This window comes from Dasypus novemcinctus, chromosome 9 (assembly GCF_030445035.2).
Source record: "Dasypus novemcinctus isolate mDasNov1 chromosome 9, mDasNov1.1.hap2, whole genome shotgun sequence".
In the NCBI taxonomy this organism is placed as follows: domain Eukaryota; kingdom Metazoa; phylum Chordata; class Mammalia; order Cingulata; family Dasypodidae; genus Dasypus; species Dasypus novemcinctus.
In genome coordinates, this window is record NC_080681.1 from 107387333 (window position 1) to 107403464 (window position 16132).

Below are 16132 nucleotides of genomic sequence, written 5' to 3' on the forward strand. Positions count from 1 at the left end.
ATTTTGAAGTTAGCATTGTCAAGGCAATGCTTTCTCACAGAAGACTGGTGTTCCGGGGCTGGCTGCTGGGGATCCATCGGTCCTGGGCTCTTCGGTCACAGGCGAGACACATGGCAGCGTCTCCCGGTCTCTCCCTTTCCTTGCAGGTTATGCTGATGTCCAGCTTCTTGATTCCTGCAGCTTTCTCTCCCTATATCTGAATTTTATTCTTTTATGAAGGACTCCAGTAATAGGATTAAGTAAGACCCATCCTGATTGGGCTGGGCCAAACCTTAACAGAAGTCTCCTCATCAAATGGTCCTGCTTACAATGGGTCCACAGCCACAGGAATGGATTAGCTTGAAGAACATGTTTTTCTGGGGTACATACAGCTCCCAACCACCGTACATCCCAATTTATATTCAATTTGTTTACATCTACTACTGTCCTATTATATACATTATGAAACATCCAAAAATTGAAGTGAAAAAGGGACATTAAAAATAAATAGTGGTGGCGGACTTGGCCCAGTGGTTGGGGCGTCCGTCTACCACATGGGAGGTCTGTGGTTCAAACCCCGGGCCTCCTTGACCCGTGTGCAGCTGGCCCATGTGCAGTGCTGATGCGCGCAAGGAGTGCCCGGCCACACCAGGGTGTCCCCCACGTAGGGGAGCCCCATGCGCAAGGAGTGCGCCCCGTAAGGAGAGCTGCCCAGCGCAAAAGAAAGTGCAGCCTGCCCAGGGATGGTGCCGCACACACGGAGAGCTGACACAGCAAGATGATGCAACAAAAGAAACACAGATTCCCATGCCGCTGACAACAACAGAAGTGGACAAAGAAAACGCAGCAAATAGACACAGAGAACAGACAACCGAGGTGGGGGGGGGAAGGGGAAAGAAATAAATCTTTTTTATAAATAAATAAAAATAAATAAATAGAAAGAGATGTACTAATATTTTCAGTTCCCTAGTGCATCACCTTGCTTACTCCTAGGGGTGTGAGCTCCTCACTTTGGAGAACACTGCTCGGTGGGAAACTACTAGCCCCATTATAACACCCTCCCCACCACCCAGTTCCTCACTGGGAGGCGAGGGAGACAGAACAATGCCCTGCCAATTCCCATGGCTTTGACGAGAAACATTCAGTCATGAGTTTTCAAGCATGTTTTCCTTTTAAGCCCAGCTTTCCCTACGGTAAAACCGCTTCCTTTCTTACATTAGCCACTGACCACACAGAAAGCCCCTTTTTATAGAACTGGCAGCCCTTCTCCCTCCCCCTTTGCGGCCTTGCTACTACTCATCTTACTCAATTTCATGCCAAGATTACACACAACATGGAAGTGAAAACTTCTGTCATTTGAATGTGGGCTGGCCCCTGACGCTTCCACGCCAGGGAGGAGCTTTGTTTCCATGTATCTCTCTCTTGCTTTTGCTTGTCCCCCAAGGACTCTTCCTCAGTTCCTTCTGAATTGCTCTCTTTAGAGGAAATGGTGGGAGCTGGTGGGGAGCGAGGATGAGGTGCCAGATACTGGGGCCTGGCCCAACAGCCTGGGGTGGCTGCTTGTCTGTCACCTGTGACCTCCGTGCAGGCTTAAGGAGGCCGGGAGGCATGGGAAGTTGGTGGATCTGGACAGCCCAGAGACATGTTAGCAGGCAGGAAAGGGCACAGCTAGGTGCAGTGCCTAGAATCCAGGAGCTGAAAATCTAACCTATTTCTTTCCCACGTCAGCTGTAGACTCCTAAACCTTTTTTTTTTTTTTTCCTTCCCTGACTCCTGTGCTTTCTTAGTTCTGTGACTGCTCCAGTTCAGTAAACCAAAGTTCCACCACTTCCAAGAAGCAAGTCCCATGGTCTTGACTCACTCAGCAGGCCTACACTGACCTCAGAAGTTGGTTAGTCCTTTCACGGACAGAGCTTGTGTTCTCTCTGCTAAGCTGGTAGGTGCGGCTCTCTAACCAAACAGTACACTCCATCTCTAGTCTAGACAGTCTATTTTAAACACTGGCATGAATTTCTCAGGTAGGACACAGTGAAGAAATGTGGGAAGAGCACAGACTTTGGAGACAGTGGCAGTACGTTTATTGAGTGTTTATTACATGCCAGGCACTGTGCTAAACACTTTACAAAGATGATCTCAACTGATCCTTAAAACAATCTGGTGAGGTAGATAACTATTAGTTTTACTTTACATGTGAAGAGATTAAAGCTTAGAGAGATGAACACAGTTTACGCATAGTCACCGCTGAGGCAGGGTGAGGTGGGATTCTCAGCTCCTAATTCCTGTGCTTGTTTGCCTTGTCAGAGTGGCATTTAACCATTCTGCGCCAGTTATTTAATCTTTAAAATCAAGCCATCATTTACCTCAAAGTTGAGGACTTAGACAGGGTCTGTGAAGGGTTTGGCACGCAGGCAGAACTTAATAAATTATATCTTATCATTTGTATGAAACTGAGTTTCAGAATGAAATCTTGGACAGTCACCTCCAGCGTTGGCAATACCTTAGGACCCCCTGGCAGCCTCCTGAAGCGGAATCTCTGCAAGGCTCTTTGTTATTTGGCTCCCTTGGCCTCACCACCAGTTTTGGAGGCCAGGGTCCTAAGATTCAGTCCTTACAGCCAAGCTTCCACATTCATTCCTTCAACACTGATTTACGAAGTGCCTGTCACGTGCTTGGTGCTTGGAATAGAGATGAAGAAGGCACGGCCCTGGCCTCTCGGGCTGAAAGCTTGGTCGGGGTGATGCAGGGAGGGAGGGTGGCACAGTAAAAGGCTCTCATGATAGAGCATGAGCAAGATCGACTCCCTTTTACCAAGAGGTGGTAGGCACTGTGCTACCCTCACCAAGGGTGGCTGCCTGATTCCTCTGCACTGACCAGTGGGACTACTGGTGGGGACCTGGGGTTGAGGAGAACCCAGCTGGCACCTCTGACTCCCTCAGTCTCAAAGCTTGGGTATTCAAAGTGCTGGACACTGAGCTCAAGCAAGCCAGCTTCAGTGGCAAGAACCTAGAACCCAAGGGAAGCTGGTGCAGTGTCCATCCCATTGCAAAGTCATTCCTTGTCCACAGTCTGATTTCCATGAGGCCTTGACCACGGTCTTTTAAAGGCATGTGTTGGTTGGCTGATATCTCTGGAATCCCTGAGAAGCAGCTTGTAGGAAGCATGGTCCCTTCAGCACCTAGATGGTTTTCTGAAAGTGTTCACTTATTTCTTCATAATCATGTTCATTCTTATCTACAAAAGAGACCAAGTCAGTAGGGATCTTAGGCTTTACGGGGTTCCCTCTCCTCTTTACAGCACAGCCTCCTCACCCTACAGGGAAGGGGCGCCCTGGATGCTCTCTAAGCTCCTTGCTCGTCCAGAAACCAGTTTGTTCTGTCTGAACACTTGGCAACCATTTCAATGTGAAATGAAACCCTGACGGTTCCTGGACCCCACAGAGATATGTATTCAGCAGGCTGAGGTTGAGGCCCAGGAACCTGCACGGTCGATGAGCACCACAGCTTACTGTTGTGTGGGTGTTCCAGATCCCCGCTTGAAGAACCCCGGCTCCACCTGGAGCTCTCATCCCCAAGTGGGCCTGTTTGCCACAGGAGGACAGTGCACTGGGGGCTGAACTCATCTTCCTTGCTTGGACAAGGAAAGGGCAGTAGGGTCCCCAGACCTGAGACCCCCCCTTATAGGTTTATCCATCAAACTGGGATGACAGAAGGGTCTGCCCCTGACTGCGGTCATGGCCAGCACCAGCAGAGATAGGGAGGCGGTAGGGGAGCAGAGGTAGGGAGGGAGAAGCAAGGGCTGTCACGAACTCACCTAGATCCTGCAGGCTGGGCTGCGCAGGGCCGAGGCCCTTCTTGTGAGCAGGAATCTTGCTGTACACATCAGAGCTGTGCTTAGGTAACACCGGGAAGGTGTTCTTCTTGATTTGGGGCAGCAGAGTGGGTTGTTCCAGTTTTAAGAGTTGAGAAGGCTTTAAGTGGGAAAAAAAGAGCAAAGATCAACAGCAGAGTCGATGAAATGTAACTTACTTAGTGTCACTCGCTCTGCGTCCCTCTCTACTTCCTGTGCAGGGTTGGATTTCTCAGGCCCCCAGATGCTTCTTCTACAAGCACATGAACCATTCATTGGCAGGGAAGAAAAATAGGCAAGGGTGGGAGATGAGGATGGGCTTAGGGCTGGAAACAGGGCGTCCCTGGAATTCTCCATATGGGGCTTGGCCAATGTTCTTCAGATCTGTTGCTGAAGGGGAAAAAGCAAAACAGAGACACCCTAGGAAAACCATCACAGAGCCTCGGAACAGAAAGTCCTAGAGGGAAGAGCGTCTACTGAATTCCTACCATGTGCCAGAAGCTCTGTGCAGATCTACTCATTTAATCCTCAAGGGGCCTCTAAGTAGCTATTTAATTCCCAATTTCGTGTGAGGAACTAGACTTGGAAAGAATGTGCCTTGTCAAACCTCTCTCAAAGGATCCACGGCTGGGCCAAGCTCTGGACCCAGAAGCCTGTCTCTGCCTCTAAGGCGGTGCTCTGTCCCCCACACCACGCTTCAGAGAGCAAGCAGAACGGCTCCCTCAGGCAGCGGTAGAGAACGCTGGTGCCAAGTTACAGGTTCAAGGCAGGGCCTGGGCTTAAAGTCCCTTCCATCAGGAGGCGAGGCTGAGACCCAGGTCTCAGTCACGAGGGCTGCGTCCAGAGGGTCCAGTTCATTCTTTATCCTGTTCTTTGGTAGGGACAAAAGGGCCCCCATCTCCACAAATATGAGCCCTTGGGGACTGAGACTGCTCAGTATTCATCTTTTTAGCGTCCTCAATTGTACAAAGAGATCATTATCAGCACCTACCTCAGAGTTTGTTTGAAGAGCTAAGGGAGACCAATCCTACAAGGCACCCGCCACAGAGCAGGCACCCGACCGAGAGCAGCTAATAAACACACCGGTTAGCGACGTCCCGGGTTTACGGGGAGAGACCAGACACTCAGCGGAGCGCCTTGTACGGGCTCCGGAGTCGGCCCCCAGGGACATAATCGTCTTCCTGACCTTTCCCCAGCCCCCTTCTCTGTGACTGGTTCCGTTCCATAGACGCTCACTGGCACTTCCAGAGCCCGCCCTGGAAAAGATGAGGTGCCGGCCCGTGCCAGCAGAGACTTGAGTGCAGCTGACTGAAAAAACCTCCGGGCTTCCCTTGAGCTGCGCACAACACGCAACGAGTGATGGAAAGGAATGCTTAGGAGGAAACGTGAGCCTGAAAGGAGCAAGAACTTTCCCAGCAAAAGGGAGGCACGTGTAAGACGCCAGGCGCGTTGGAGATGCGCCTGGGAAGGCAGGGCTGGAGTCATCTTCCAACGGCGCCTGGACGCCCTGCGAACAGGCCTGCGTCTTCCCCCTGGCACTGGGGAGCCACGGAAGGTTTCAGAAGATGGGGTTGAGGCCCAACCGCGCCCCGGGAAGGATTTGGGGAGGTCACTCTGACTGCTGAAGAGGCTTTCCAACGGTTCAGGTGGAGAGTGATGAGGCTAGAACCAGGGCATGCCAGCAGGGGGAGCCGAGAGCAGAAGAGCGCAGCGCACTTGGGGCCAGAAACGCTTCCGCTCAAGTTCAGGCTCTGCTGGGTGGCCCTGGGTGAGTTGTGGAGTTTCTGAGCCCGCAATTTCTCAGCCGTAAAATAGGGATAACCTCAAGATCCTAAGGCTCAAACACGAACAAGAGGCGCAAAGCGTGCCTTATACTAGAGTTTACACAATTGTAAGAAAAACGAGAGGCCAGACAGACCAAAAAGAGACGGCAGGACGGACAAGGATCCCAGTTCTTTCTGGAAGGTGACCCCTCCCTGCCCACCTTTGTTATTTTGGTACCTTGATGCCTTCTTCCTTGCTGCTCGGTCTCCTCTGCCTGCCGACGCCCTGATTTTTGGGGGGCCTGGGTGGAGGCACGTGGCTCTTGCAGGCGGGTAACTTCCGCAGGCAATAGTAGAAGGTCTCTGTCAGCTCCTCCACTGGCACTGCAAGGAGAGACCCAGCCGGCTGGCCCGGCTGCCCCTCCACCTCCACGACGGTCAGGTCCAGCCACCGGGGAGGGATCTCGAAGCACAGCCCAGGCTCCGCGTCCAGGCGGACCACCAAGAAGGGCTCCATGATCTTCTCCTCCAGCCGCAAGCCCAGGAAGGAGGCCAGAGGGTCCGCGGGGTGGCTGGTGTCCTTGGCCACCACCTTGACCTCACAGGGCAGTGAGAACTGGGCCGTGAGGTCCGCCAGGCTGTAGCGCCGGGCGTCATTCATCTCCTCCACGAAGCACCCGGGAGTGTAGAGGGGCAGCAGGACCCGTTCTTGGGCGTCCTCGCCACCCTCCTCCTCCTCCCCCTCCTCAGCCTCGTCATTCAGTCTCTGGCACACCAGGACATCTACTTCCTTGCCTTGGATCCCGTGGGCCTGGCCACACCCCAGCACCTCCAGCCGGTCGCCCACTGCCAGGGAGGTGAACTCCGGGTTCTCCTCCTCCTCGCCCTCGCAGTCCTTCGTGACCACCACCCGGAGGGAGTGGCCGGGCTGGAGGGCGCTCAGGAGGTCGTAGGCCGTGGGGAACTCCCTGGGCCGCCGCCGCAGCTTGCCCTGGTAGGCCCCGGAGACCACGAAGTGTCTGGGCATCTTCCGACCCTTGCTGGAGGCCAGGACCCTCCAGGATGGGGAGGCCTGGCCGCAGATCCAGAGCCTCTGGCCTTTGTGCAAGGCGCCCAGCCACGGGCTGAGGAACGCCGGGGGCCCTTCGGGAACTTCCAGGATCTGCGCGCACAGGGGGAAGGGGCCGCCCCGGGCCAGGACCTCACTCAGCAGCAGGGGCTTGATGAAGTGGATGTGCTGGGAGGAGGCAGTGACGTCCTCCACGTCGACCTCCAGCGTGGACGGGATCTTGACGATGGTTCTGCGCACTGTGGAGGGGAGATCAGGTCAGGGCGCACCGCACGCCGGACCCCGGGACCCTCCACCCCTGGCAAAGAGCATCAGCCTGGGCGTGCTGCCCCCTTTCCTGTTTGCCTCTTTTCTTCCCCACCAGCATTTTCCTATTGTACCAGATTTCTCACTTATTCTTTTTATTCAACCTCCTTTTAATAAAATTGTATAAAATCTAGCTCATAGTTTCGACATTTAACTCAGGCCCAGACTCTTTCATCTGTGCCCACCCCTCCATCTATTTCCCCCTCCACTGGATTGTTTTGAATGAAAAGAATAATCTCATGCCATCTGTGATTATTTCAATTTATATATAAAAAAAAAGAGAGGATTAAAAAAAAAACCCACAATGCCATTACCACATCCAAATAATAATTTGCCAATTCCTTCATATCATCAAGTATCCCATCAGTTTAACCACTTTTTAAAATTTCATTTAATTTTGAATGAAATTTCATAAACTGCCTTTCCAGATCCTTTCTGGATTTAAAGAGAGAGAAAACCAAATTAAGTAAAACATTGAAGAGGGGAGCAGAGGTAGCTCAAGCAATTAGGCCCCTCCCTCCCACATCGGAGGGCCTGGGTTTGGTTCCCAGTGTCTCCTAAAAAGAAGATGAGCAGACACAGAGAGCACACAACCAACAGACACAAAGAGCAGACAGCAAGCACAAACAATGGGGGGGGGGGGGGGCTAAACTAATCTTTAAAAAAATAAAAAACACTGACTAAATAACCTTGGGCTACTTATTTCCTCTCTGGGCATTGATGAGTCCCCTGATTGGGGGGGGATACCGATATGACTCAAGCGGTTTAGCCCCACTTCCACATGGGAGGGCAAGGGTTCAGTTCCCTGTGCCGCCTGAAAAAACAAACAAAAAGCGAAACAAATTAAAAAAAAAAAACAAAACAATTTAGGGAACCCAGTGTGGCTCAACGGTTGAATTCTGGCTTCCCACATACGAGGTCCTGGGTTCATCTCCCAGCCCCCTAAAAAAAAAAAAAAGATGTGCTTCTGCAAAACTTCGATGATCCACACCTCATGGGGCAGAGCATATTTTCCCCATTGTACAGATAAGAACACTGAGGCCTGACGGCGCAGCAACTTCCCTCGGGTCATGTTGGGATTTTTGCTCTGTGCTAGATGAGCTCATAATGGTTGAAGCTGGGATATGGGCATGTGGGGGTTCTTTATACTGTTGTGTTTTTTTCTTCAAAAGGACAGAGTTTGTGGATTACCTGAGCTAGCCCATTAGCCAGGCTAGCCTCCCAAGCCCTGCCCTTCATTACAACACCTTGCTAAAAAAACAAACAAACAAACAAAAAAACCACCTTGCTAATATAAATGTAAATAAAAACCGACAAAAAACACCTGGCTCCCCAGACCCTGTCTCTGATGATCATTTCCCACTAAAAGGGTCCAGGGCTCCCTGGGAAAGAGCTAACGTCAGTTCCCAGGGAGGGAATGTTCAAGGTGAGCCTGGAACATCTCGTATGAGAAAACAAGCACAGGCTACCCCAGACCAGCAGGCATGCCAAAGAGATTCAGAGACCAGCTTGAAAAGGCTCCCACTGGCCAAAGACGAGAGAATTTGAGCATCAAGAAGAACAATACTTTCAGTGACTGAAACACAACAGAACATTAAACCTCTGAGTTCACAATGATTTTTAAAAATGATGGTAGCGAGCAAACAAACAATGGAATCATCGCCTTTGAAGGATGCTAGGGGGGCAACTCATTGTTTTAAAAATTGGTAAACGAAAGGAAAGAATTAAGCATTTGTCCTGTATTTCCTGTACTGTTCCTAAGGGTAACCAAAGAATAGATGAAGAGAAGTTGCTCTTTATTGACGTTCCCCGGTCAATCATTCCTAAATAAAGAAGGGATGAGAGGAGGAAAATATCTAGGGTGCAATTCTTACGAAATATGGGTCTTGGCAATGATGGTCAGTGGTGCTCACATCACGAAAACAGTGGCAATGAAACACTGTATCTCTTTCATCTGATCAAACCTCTGGATCTAAGCACCAGTTTCCAGGTGTACAGAAAAGAGTCCCACAGCTGGCCTGACACTGCTGTCCTTGGAAAGGCCTGCGTGGCTCTTGGCCAGTGTCTGGGAAGTTGGATTCCAGGAGGGTTCCCACATTCCCTGGTAAGAGCCAAGAGCAAGAGCGGCTCTCTGTGCCCGAGCGGTCCACAGTGGCTGATGCTGAACACCTGCTTTCCTTCTGGGGGCCTGGCATTTGGGTCCGTGCTGGACAGAGGGTGCTTATGTGACCAGTCCCCAATAAAAACCCAGGCCCTGAGTCTCTAGGGAGCTCATTTTTTTTTTTGCTTTGTTTTTCAGGAGGTACCGGGGATGGAACCCAGGACCTCATACATGGGAAGCAGCTGCTCAACCACTGAGCTGCACCGGCTCCCTTGAGGGAGCTCATTTTGCACACGCTGGCCTGCTTGTTGCTGGAGGAGTTAACCGTGTGACTCCACTAGGAGAGGACTCTGGGCAGCGTGCTCCTGGCTGCCCCTAGCCGGCCCTGTGTGCCTTCCTCCCTGGCGGATGTTGCTGGGCAGCCTTTACTGTAACAAGCCACAGCACGAGCACGAGTAGTTGCTGAGTCCTGTGAGTCCTCCTTGTGAATCCCCAACAAACAGGAGACACAGCAGGCAGAGGAGCATGGTAAAGCCACCACCAGGATGCAGCCAGCGAACTACAAACCTAAACCCTACGGGACAAACGACAGAGCTTCTTCAACAAATAAATTACAAGAAAATAGAGGAGGAAGGGGAACCTACGGGTGAAAAGAGCCAAAACAACCAGGTGCCATGTGTGGACCTTAGATGGATCCTGATTTGAATAAACTGTAAAAAAAAGTGTTGAGATAAGAGGGGAAATTCAAACACCAATTGGATATTTAGTGGAATTAAGGAGTTACTGTGATTGTGTGTGTGATAATGGTATTGTGGATCTGTTTTTAAAAAGCCTTTTTTTTTTTTGACCTTCTGTTATTTTCTTTTCTCAAACAGGAAGTACTGTCCTTCCGAAGGCAGGTACACCTGAAGGGTGCATCTTATTTTTAACAGCATGTAGCTGTTAATATTCAACTGTTGTTGAATTTCAAAATGAGAAGACAATCTTTTTTTACTTTTGACAAATAATGTGCACCAGGGTTAGGTGTGAGTGGGCAGATTTCTAAACTGTACCGGCAGAGATGAATGTACGGTAAAAAGCCCTTTTAAAAATAGCTACACATTAGAGAATTTACAAAAGAAATGAAATGATGACAACCGAGCGTGTGGGACGGGGAGAGACGAGACAAGATGGGCCCTGAGTTGATCAGGGTGAGGCTGGGTGATGGGGTCTGGGGGTTCATTACTATGCCCTACTTTTCGATATAGTCGGAACTTTCCATAATGACACAAGGTTTCAGAGTTGTTGTTGTTGTTTTAAGGGGGGGCAAGAATCCCCACTGGGCTCTGCGGTTTGCCAGGAAACCTGATAAAAACTGCTCGGAGGTAACTGGGGGGCGGGGAGGGGGGCTGACTCGCAAGCTCCCCAGGCTCTAGGGATCCTGCCCCCCTCGGCCTTGGCCTCCGGCCCATGCTGACGGCTCTGCTTCTGTGTCCCCAGCCTGCGCTGCACGCTGGCCCGGCCTGCACCGAGGAGTGGCTTGATAAATAACTCTGGAAGCAGCAGGGGATTCTCTCAGACACAGAGTCCTCCCTTCAAGGACCTGCAGGAGTGATCCCCTTCTCCCCAGAGAATACAAAGTGGTACGAAGGGTTGAAGCCGGAAGAGGGTGCTTCTCCCAAGCACCTGATGAAGTTTTTACGCTGTGACACGGTGTCTCCTGGCACCAGCTGGTGGCAAGCTCAGAACCCAACTTCTGCCCACTTCTAAAAAGTAGGTACATGGCACCTCACCCTTATGTTATTTCCCTTTCTCCCCTTCCACCTAATTTCCCACATCTTTGGGAACCTCTCTTCTGTTCTCTCTAGTTTGTATACCGGCTGAGCCGCCGGGGCACTCCGTGGACTAGCCCCAGGGCAGGGGGTCTTCCTTCAGAGCCCCCCCACAGGCCCCGCCCCGTTCCCTGGGCAACTCACTGTGCATGATGGCGAGCACCTCGTACTGGGGCCTCAGGATGAGGGAGCCCCAGGGCAGGGTGGAGCAGGTGAGGGGCACATCGCGCAGCGCTGGGTCCTGCAAGGCCTGGAGCAGGGTCTGGGGGGCAGCAGGCTGCTCCCAGAAGGGCCCCTTCTGGCACAGGGGTAGGTGCAGGACGACCCGCTGGGCCCTCGTGTCCAGGACACAGCGGGCACAGCGGGTCCCGCGGTGCATTTCCACAGCCTCGAGCGTGAGGGGCTGCTCCTCAGGCACCACCTTGCCCTCTGCGGCGATTCTGTGGGTCGACGTGAAGCGAACAGGCAGCTGCCTGGGGCTCTGGGTTGCGGCAGAGACCAGCTCCTCCAGGGTTCTGTAGCTCTGGAGGCTGCGGAGGGGGCTGAAGTAGCCTGCGGGGCACAGAAGAGGGTGTGAGAGTCACTGGGCGTGGTAGGGGTGGCCTTTGCCTGGTCCAGCGCTGCACGCGCCAGGCCCCAGTCTGGCCCAGCAGATACCCACCCAGAATCCCCCGGGGACAGATGCCAAGGGTGGGCCGACATCTAGATATCCAGGCTGCAGGGCTAAGGGTGGGGAGGCAGCAAGGGACCGTGTGAGTGGACAGTGAGGGGCAGGGGAGGGGAGGGGACAGCTCTTCCTAGGACAGACAGGCACGGAAACAAAGGCACTGTTGCCAGAGACACAGAAACACATTTCCTAGCAGGCACGCGTGACGACGCCTACGGCTTCCTACTTCCTGAGCCCTCCATCTCGAGCATTGCCAACCTGTCATGCACAAATAGTAATGTGTTTGTGTGTGTGTGTGTGTGCAGGGAAGGAGAGGGATGGAGAAAGAAAGCAAACGTTCCAAAATGCTTAACAATTGGTGAAGCTGGATGAGGAGTGTATGTGAGTTCTAGCAAGGCTTCTGTAAATTGAAATTATTTCAAAATAAAAAGCAAAAACAAAATCTCAAAATACAGAATAAACATATCACTTCCAGGTTTAAACCCTCCTTAGCTCTTCAATGTTTTCAAAATAAAGACAAAAACGTGTCAGCTTGTCACACGAGCTCCCTGCTGATCCGGCTGCTGCTGACCTCCCCAGACCCTCGGCAATCACACTGAGTCAGGAAGGAGAGCAAGCCCTGGGCGCGTGCCAGCTCCGCGCCAGCCCCTGTCCTGCACATCATGCAGGTTAGCTCATTTACCCTCACACCAAGCCCGATCGCCCCCATTGCACAGAAGAGGAAGCTGAGGCACGGAGAGATCACACGAACTTGCCCAAGGCCTCAGCTAGCGGCTGGCAGAGCGGAGAGTCGCATCTGTGCTGGCGGCTCCAGGCTCCAGGGTGCCTGGTCCACCACGCCACAGGCCTCCCGCCCGAGCCGAGCTGCCAGGGGTTTCTCGAGCACCGAATGCTCCACCTGGGTCCTTCCTCCAGTAGCACTGCCCTTAAAACCCAGCTCAGGTGTCACCTCCTCTGGGAGGCCCTCACAGACCCCTGAAGCAGGGATCCCCCACCCGACCCCCACTCTGGGGTTGCCCGGAGCACTCTGTAAAGCTTGTGCTGCGCAGGGGCGGCCTTCCTGTCACGTGCCCTCCTCCCTGCTGTCCTGGAAGGCCCTGCTGCACCCAGTTCATCGTGCTGCGCCCCCGCCCCCCAGCGCACGGTGGTGTCAGTCAGTGTTTGTGAGTGAATGTGGGGGGTGAACCCAGGGACAGGTACCGGGACGAACACAGAGAACACAGAGAAAGTCCCAGCCGGGAGGCAGATGCCATCGCAGAGCCCAGCGGGGCAGGGACAGCCGTGCCAGAGGACGGAGGACGTCTGCGGGTCTCCGGGCTGAGCGGCAGTGGGTGGGAGGGCCACCCGGACTGGGGGTTGGCGAGGCCGCGAGACTGCCGCAGATGTGCCGGGAGGGCGCCGGGGCGCTCGGGAGACGGGGGCCGCCTTACCCTGGAAGTTGGGGGCCAGCTCCATGGTCTGGCCCGTCCCCGGATTCTCACAGACCACCTTCTGGAGGCGAACCTGGGTGACCTTGATCAGGTCCCCTGTAGAGAGGCAGCACTCATTCCCAGAGATCTCGTAGATGGAGCCTGTGGAGACATGGCCGCGGTTTCCCTGTTTGGTCCGAGCGCTGGGTAGCCCGTACCACGTTTCCCAACAAACTTGCCACACCTTTGCAAACGCTGTTCCCTCTGCCTGGAATGCCCTTCCCTGACCAGTGCCCACTGGCTCAGCAGTCCCCAGGCGGCCGTTCTTGGCATCACACGTACCCCCCAGAGGCACCTCTCCGTCCCTTCTCACATCCCCACCTTACTAAACGGAGCTGCCCTCTTGGCATCTCTGCAGCCAGCACAGCCTGGATATACGCACTAGATCCAGGAGTGAGTAAGAGACCCAGTGACTCCCAACTGCCTCATCGTCCATCTACAAAGCCAGGCTCAGAGAGGGTCGGTGACTTCCCCAAGGTCACACAGAACCAGAGTGGGAATCTGGCTCTCCTGTCACCTGCCTGGTGCTCGCCTTCTTCAGACAAGTTGTTTTTAAAGGAAGCGACGCTAGGGACTGGGGGTCACTGACAGGGTTCTGGTGGGGTTCTTGGCCCCCAGGCTCAAGCACAGCAGCCCCACTTTCCTGGTTTAAAGAGCTTAACGCAGTGCCTGGAGCATAGAGGGCATGCAGTAAAGAGCACACGCGCGTGCGTACACACACACACACACACACACCACCCCCCTCCCACACACACCAGATCGCCATCCAATTGATCCCCGCTGGCCACTGTAGGTGGGCGGAGCCCGACCCCACCCCCAGCCCTTAACACCTGCGGAGAGAAACTGATGATAAGCCCCACTCAGGAAAACACAGGCTCATCAAACACCCAGCTCCGTCTACAATTTCCTGGGTGCACCCTCCAGGCTGGGGAGAACAGCAGGAGGGGTGCCGAGCGCGTAGGACGCCCGGCAAAGGGCTAAGGGCTGCGGCTGCAGCCTCGCCTTTAAGTGCCACGACTGCCCTCGGAGGGCCGGGCAGTTTCCACTTCCTAACCACGGAAACCAAGCCTCAGAGAGGCTGAGTGGGCTCCCCGCGATCACCAGCTCCCTCGGATGCAGAACTGGATGGTTTGCCCCCAAAGCTGGTGCTCCCATCCACGCAGCTGCGCCGCTTCTGAGGCCCGCCTGCGCGTCGGTATCGCTCTCTGTTCTCAGCTTCTCGCCCCCATCTGCGCACCTGCACCCCGTCAGGTGCTTCCTCCCTTTCCTCCCTCACTTCCACCACCGTCCACCACCCCGTGAACCCAGGCCAGGCAGAATGAGGAAACTCAGGGGTGGTGACACAGGCGCACAGCAGACGTCGGCAGGGCCAGGGGCTTGGTCCTCGGGCTGGAGGCAGGCGGAGCAAAAAAAGATGACAGGCGCCTGCAGAGCCCCAGGGGTAGAGCCAGGATCTGAGCCCAGATCTGCCGGAGCCCAGAGTGTGCCAGGTGCAAACCACCGCCTGTGTCCCAGCCTTGGTCTAGGAACACATGAACGGAAGCTGCTGTGGCCAGTCTTCCTCCAGCGCAGGGACAGGAGGGGCAGGGCACCCATGCGATACTTAGCTCTCTAAGAAAGGAGACTGCGCGCGGACATGGCACCTCTCTGCTCCCCCTCTCCTCCTGCCTCCCCCACACGGACACCCACAGCTCCCGCAGGGCAGCCCCAGCCTCCCATCTGCTGAGCAGCCGTGCTTTCCCTTCCACTGCTTGTCCCTCCCTCACTTCTGGTTCTTTCAGGCAAATTCTAGGGACTGAACCCCTGCTGGGCGGACTGTGGCAGAGGTGTGGGCCGTGCAAGAAGCAGAGGCTCCGGGAAGACTGCCGGGAGGAAGAGCCCTGTAAGCCGAGAACTGAAGGGGCTGGGTAGGTGACGCGCTGCCCCTTGGCAAGCGGCGGCAAAAGCGGGAGATGGCGCGGAAGGACTGAAAGAAGACGTGGAGATGGGAGTCAGCGGGGAGGACGCAGGGGGCTGGAGAGGAAGGCAGAACTGAGGACAAGCTGTCGGACCAAGGACCCAAGCATCACGCAACATCTGCGCGCCAGGGATGTCCTGACGCCGCGGCCCCCGCCCAGTCCGAGCTCAGTGAACGCGCTCGGGGGGTTCCAGCCCGGCTCGGAGCCCCCCCACCTTCTGAGCCTGAGCTCACTGACTTCTCATCACCACCCTGCGGGACAGGCCACCTCCTACCCCCACCCACCCCGCTCCAGGAGCTGGGGCCCAGAGACGTCGAGTGTGTTCCCGAAATCACACAGCTCGTGCAGTGGCGGCGTCGGGCGTGAGAAGCCGGGCGCAGGTGCCCCGGGTTTGGAACGCCCTCGCAGCGCCCCTGCCCGCGCCCCGCACCCAGGGACCGCACCGAGGGAGAGCCCGGCCGCGGCGGGCCCGAGGGCCGGGGAAGGGGCCCGCTCCCCACTCACCCTGGAAATAGACCCCCGAGTAGACCCGCAGCACGCGCGGGAGGGAGGCAGGGTCCAGCGCGCGCACGAAGTCCTGCAGCGGCGCGGGCTCCATGGTGCGGGCGGCGCGGGGAGCGAGTGACCGGCCCCCCGCCCCGCGCGCCCAGCCGCAGCCGCGCGCAGCCACGCCCAGGCGGGCGGGCCGAGGGGCGGCGCCGCGCTTGCGCAAGCCGCTTCCCGCTCCCCGCCTCGGTTTCCTCTTCTCCTGCGCGGGGTGCAATACCTGCCTTTCTCGTCGGTTGCGCGATTCGGAGCGCCTGCCTCCCAGCCCGCGGCGTCCGTCCGTGGTGGGGAAGGGGCGCCTGGAAGTGGTGACGATGAGGAAGGAGGGGTCCCCGAGTCCCGCGGGGGAGCGCCCGGTCGGACGCACGAAAACGCCGTGTGGAGTTCGGGTGTGAGCGGACAGGAGTGGCGCAGCTCCCACCCGCAGAGCGAGGGCGCCCAGAAACCAGCCCCGCCTCGGGGCTCTGAGGAGGGAGACTGCAGTGCCAGCGCTGGCGCCCCTCTGGGACTTTCCATGGTCCTCTTTTGGATACCTCCAGTGACGGGAAGCTCATTAGCTTTCCAGGAAGCCTATACTGTCTTTATAAATACAATTTTTAGAATATATCTTTCTAAGC

General features: G+C 55.1%; 1 protein-coding gene across 1 annotated transcript; it reads right to left on the reverse strand.

Moving 5' to 3' along the window:
* Positions 1–2034: 2034 nt before the first annotated feature.
* THEMIS2 (thymocyte selection associated family member 2) lies at positions 2035–15627 on the reverse strand. Its single transcript, XM_004455709.4, has 6 exons — positions 15474–15627; positions 12973–13113; positions 11020–11427; positions 5827–6896; positions 3790–3946; positions 2035–3210 (listed from the first exon to the last, which is right to left on the reverse strand). Exons 1-6 carry the CDS (start codon positions 15565–15567, stop codon positions 3155–3157), a joined length of 1926 nt encoding a protein of 641 aa, XP_004455766.2. The 5' UTR covers positions 15568–15627; the 3' UTR covers positions 2035–3154.
* Between the last annotated feature and the right edge of the window lie 505 nt (positions 15628–16132).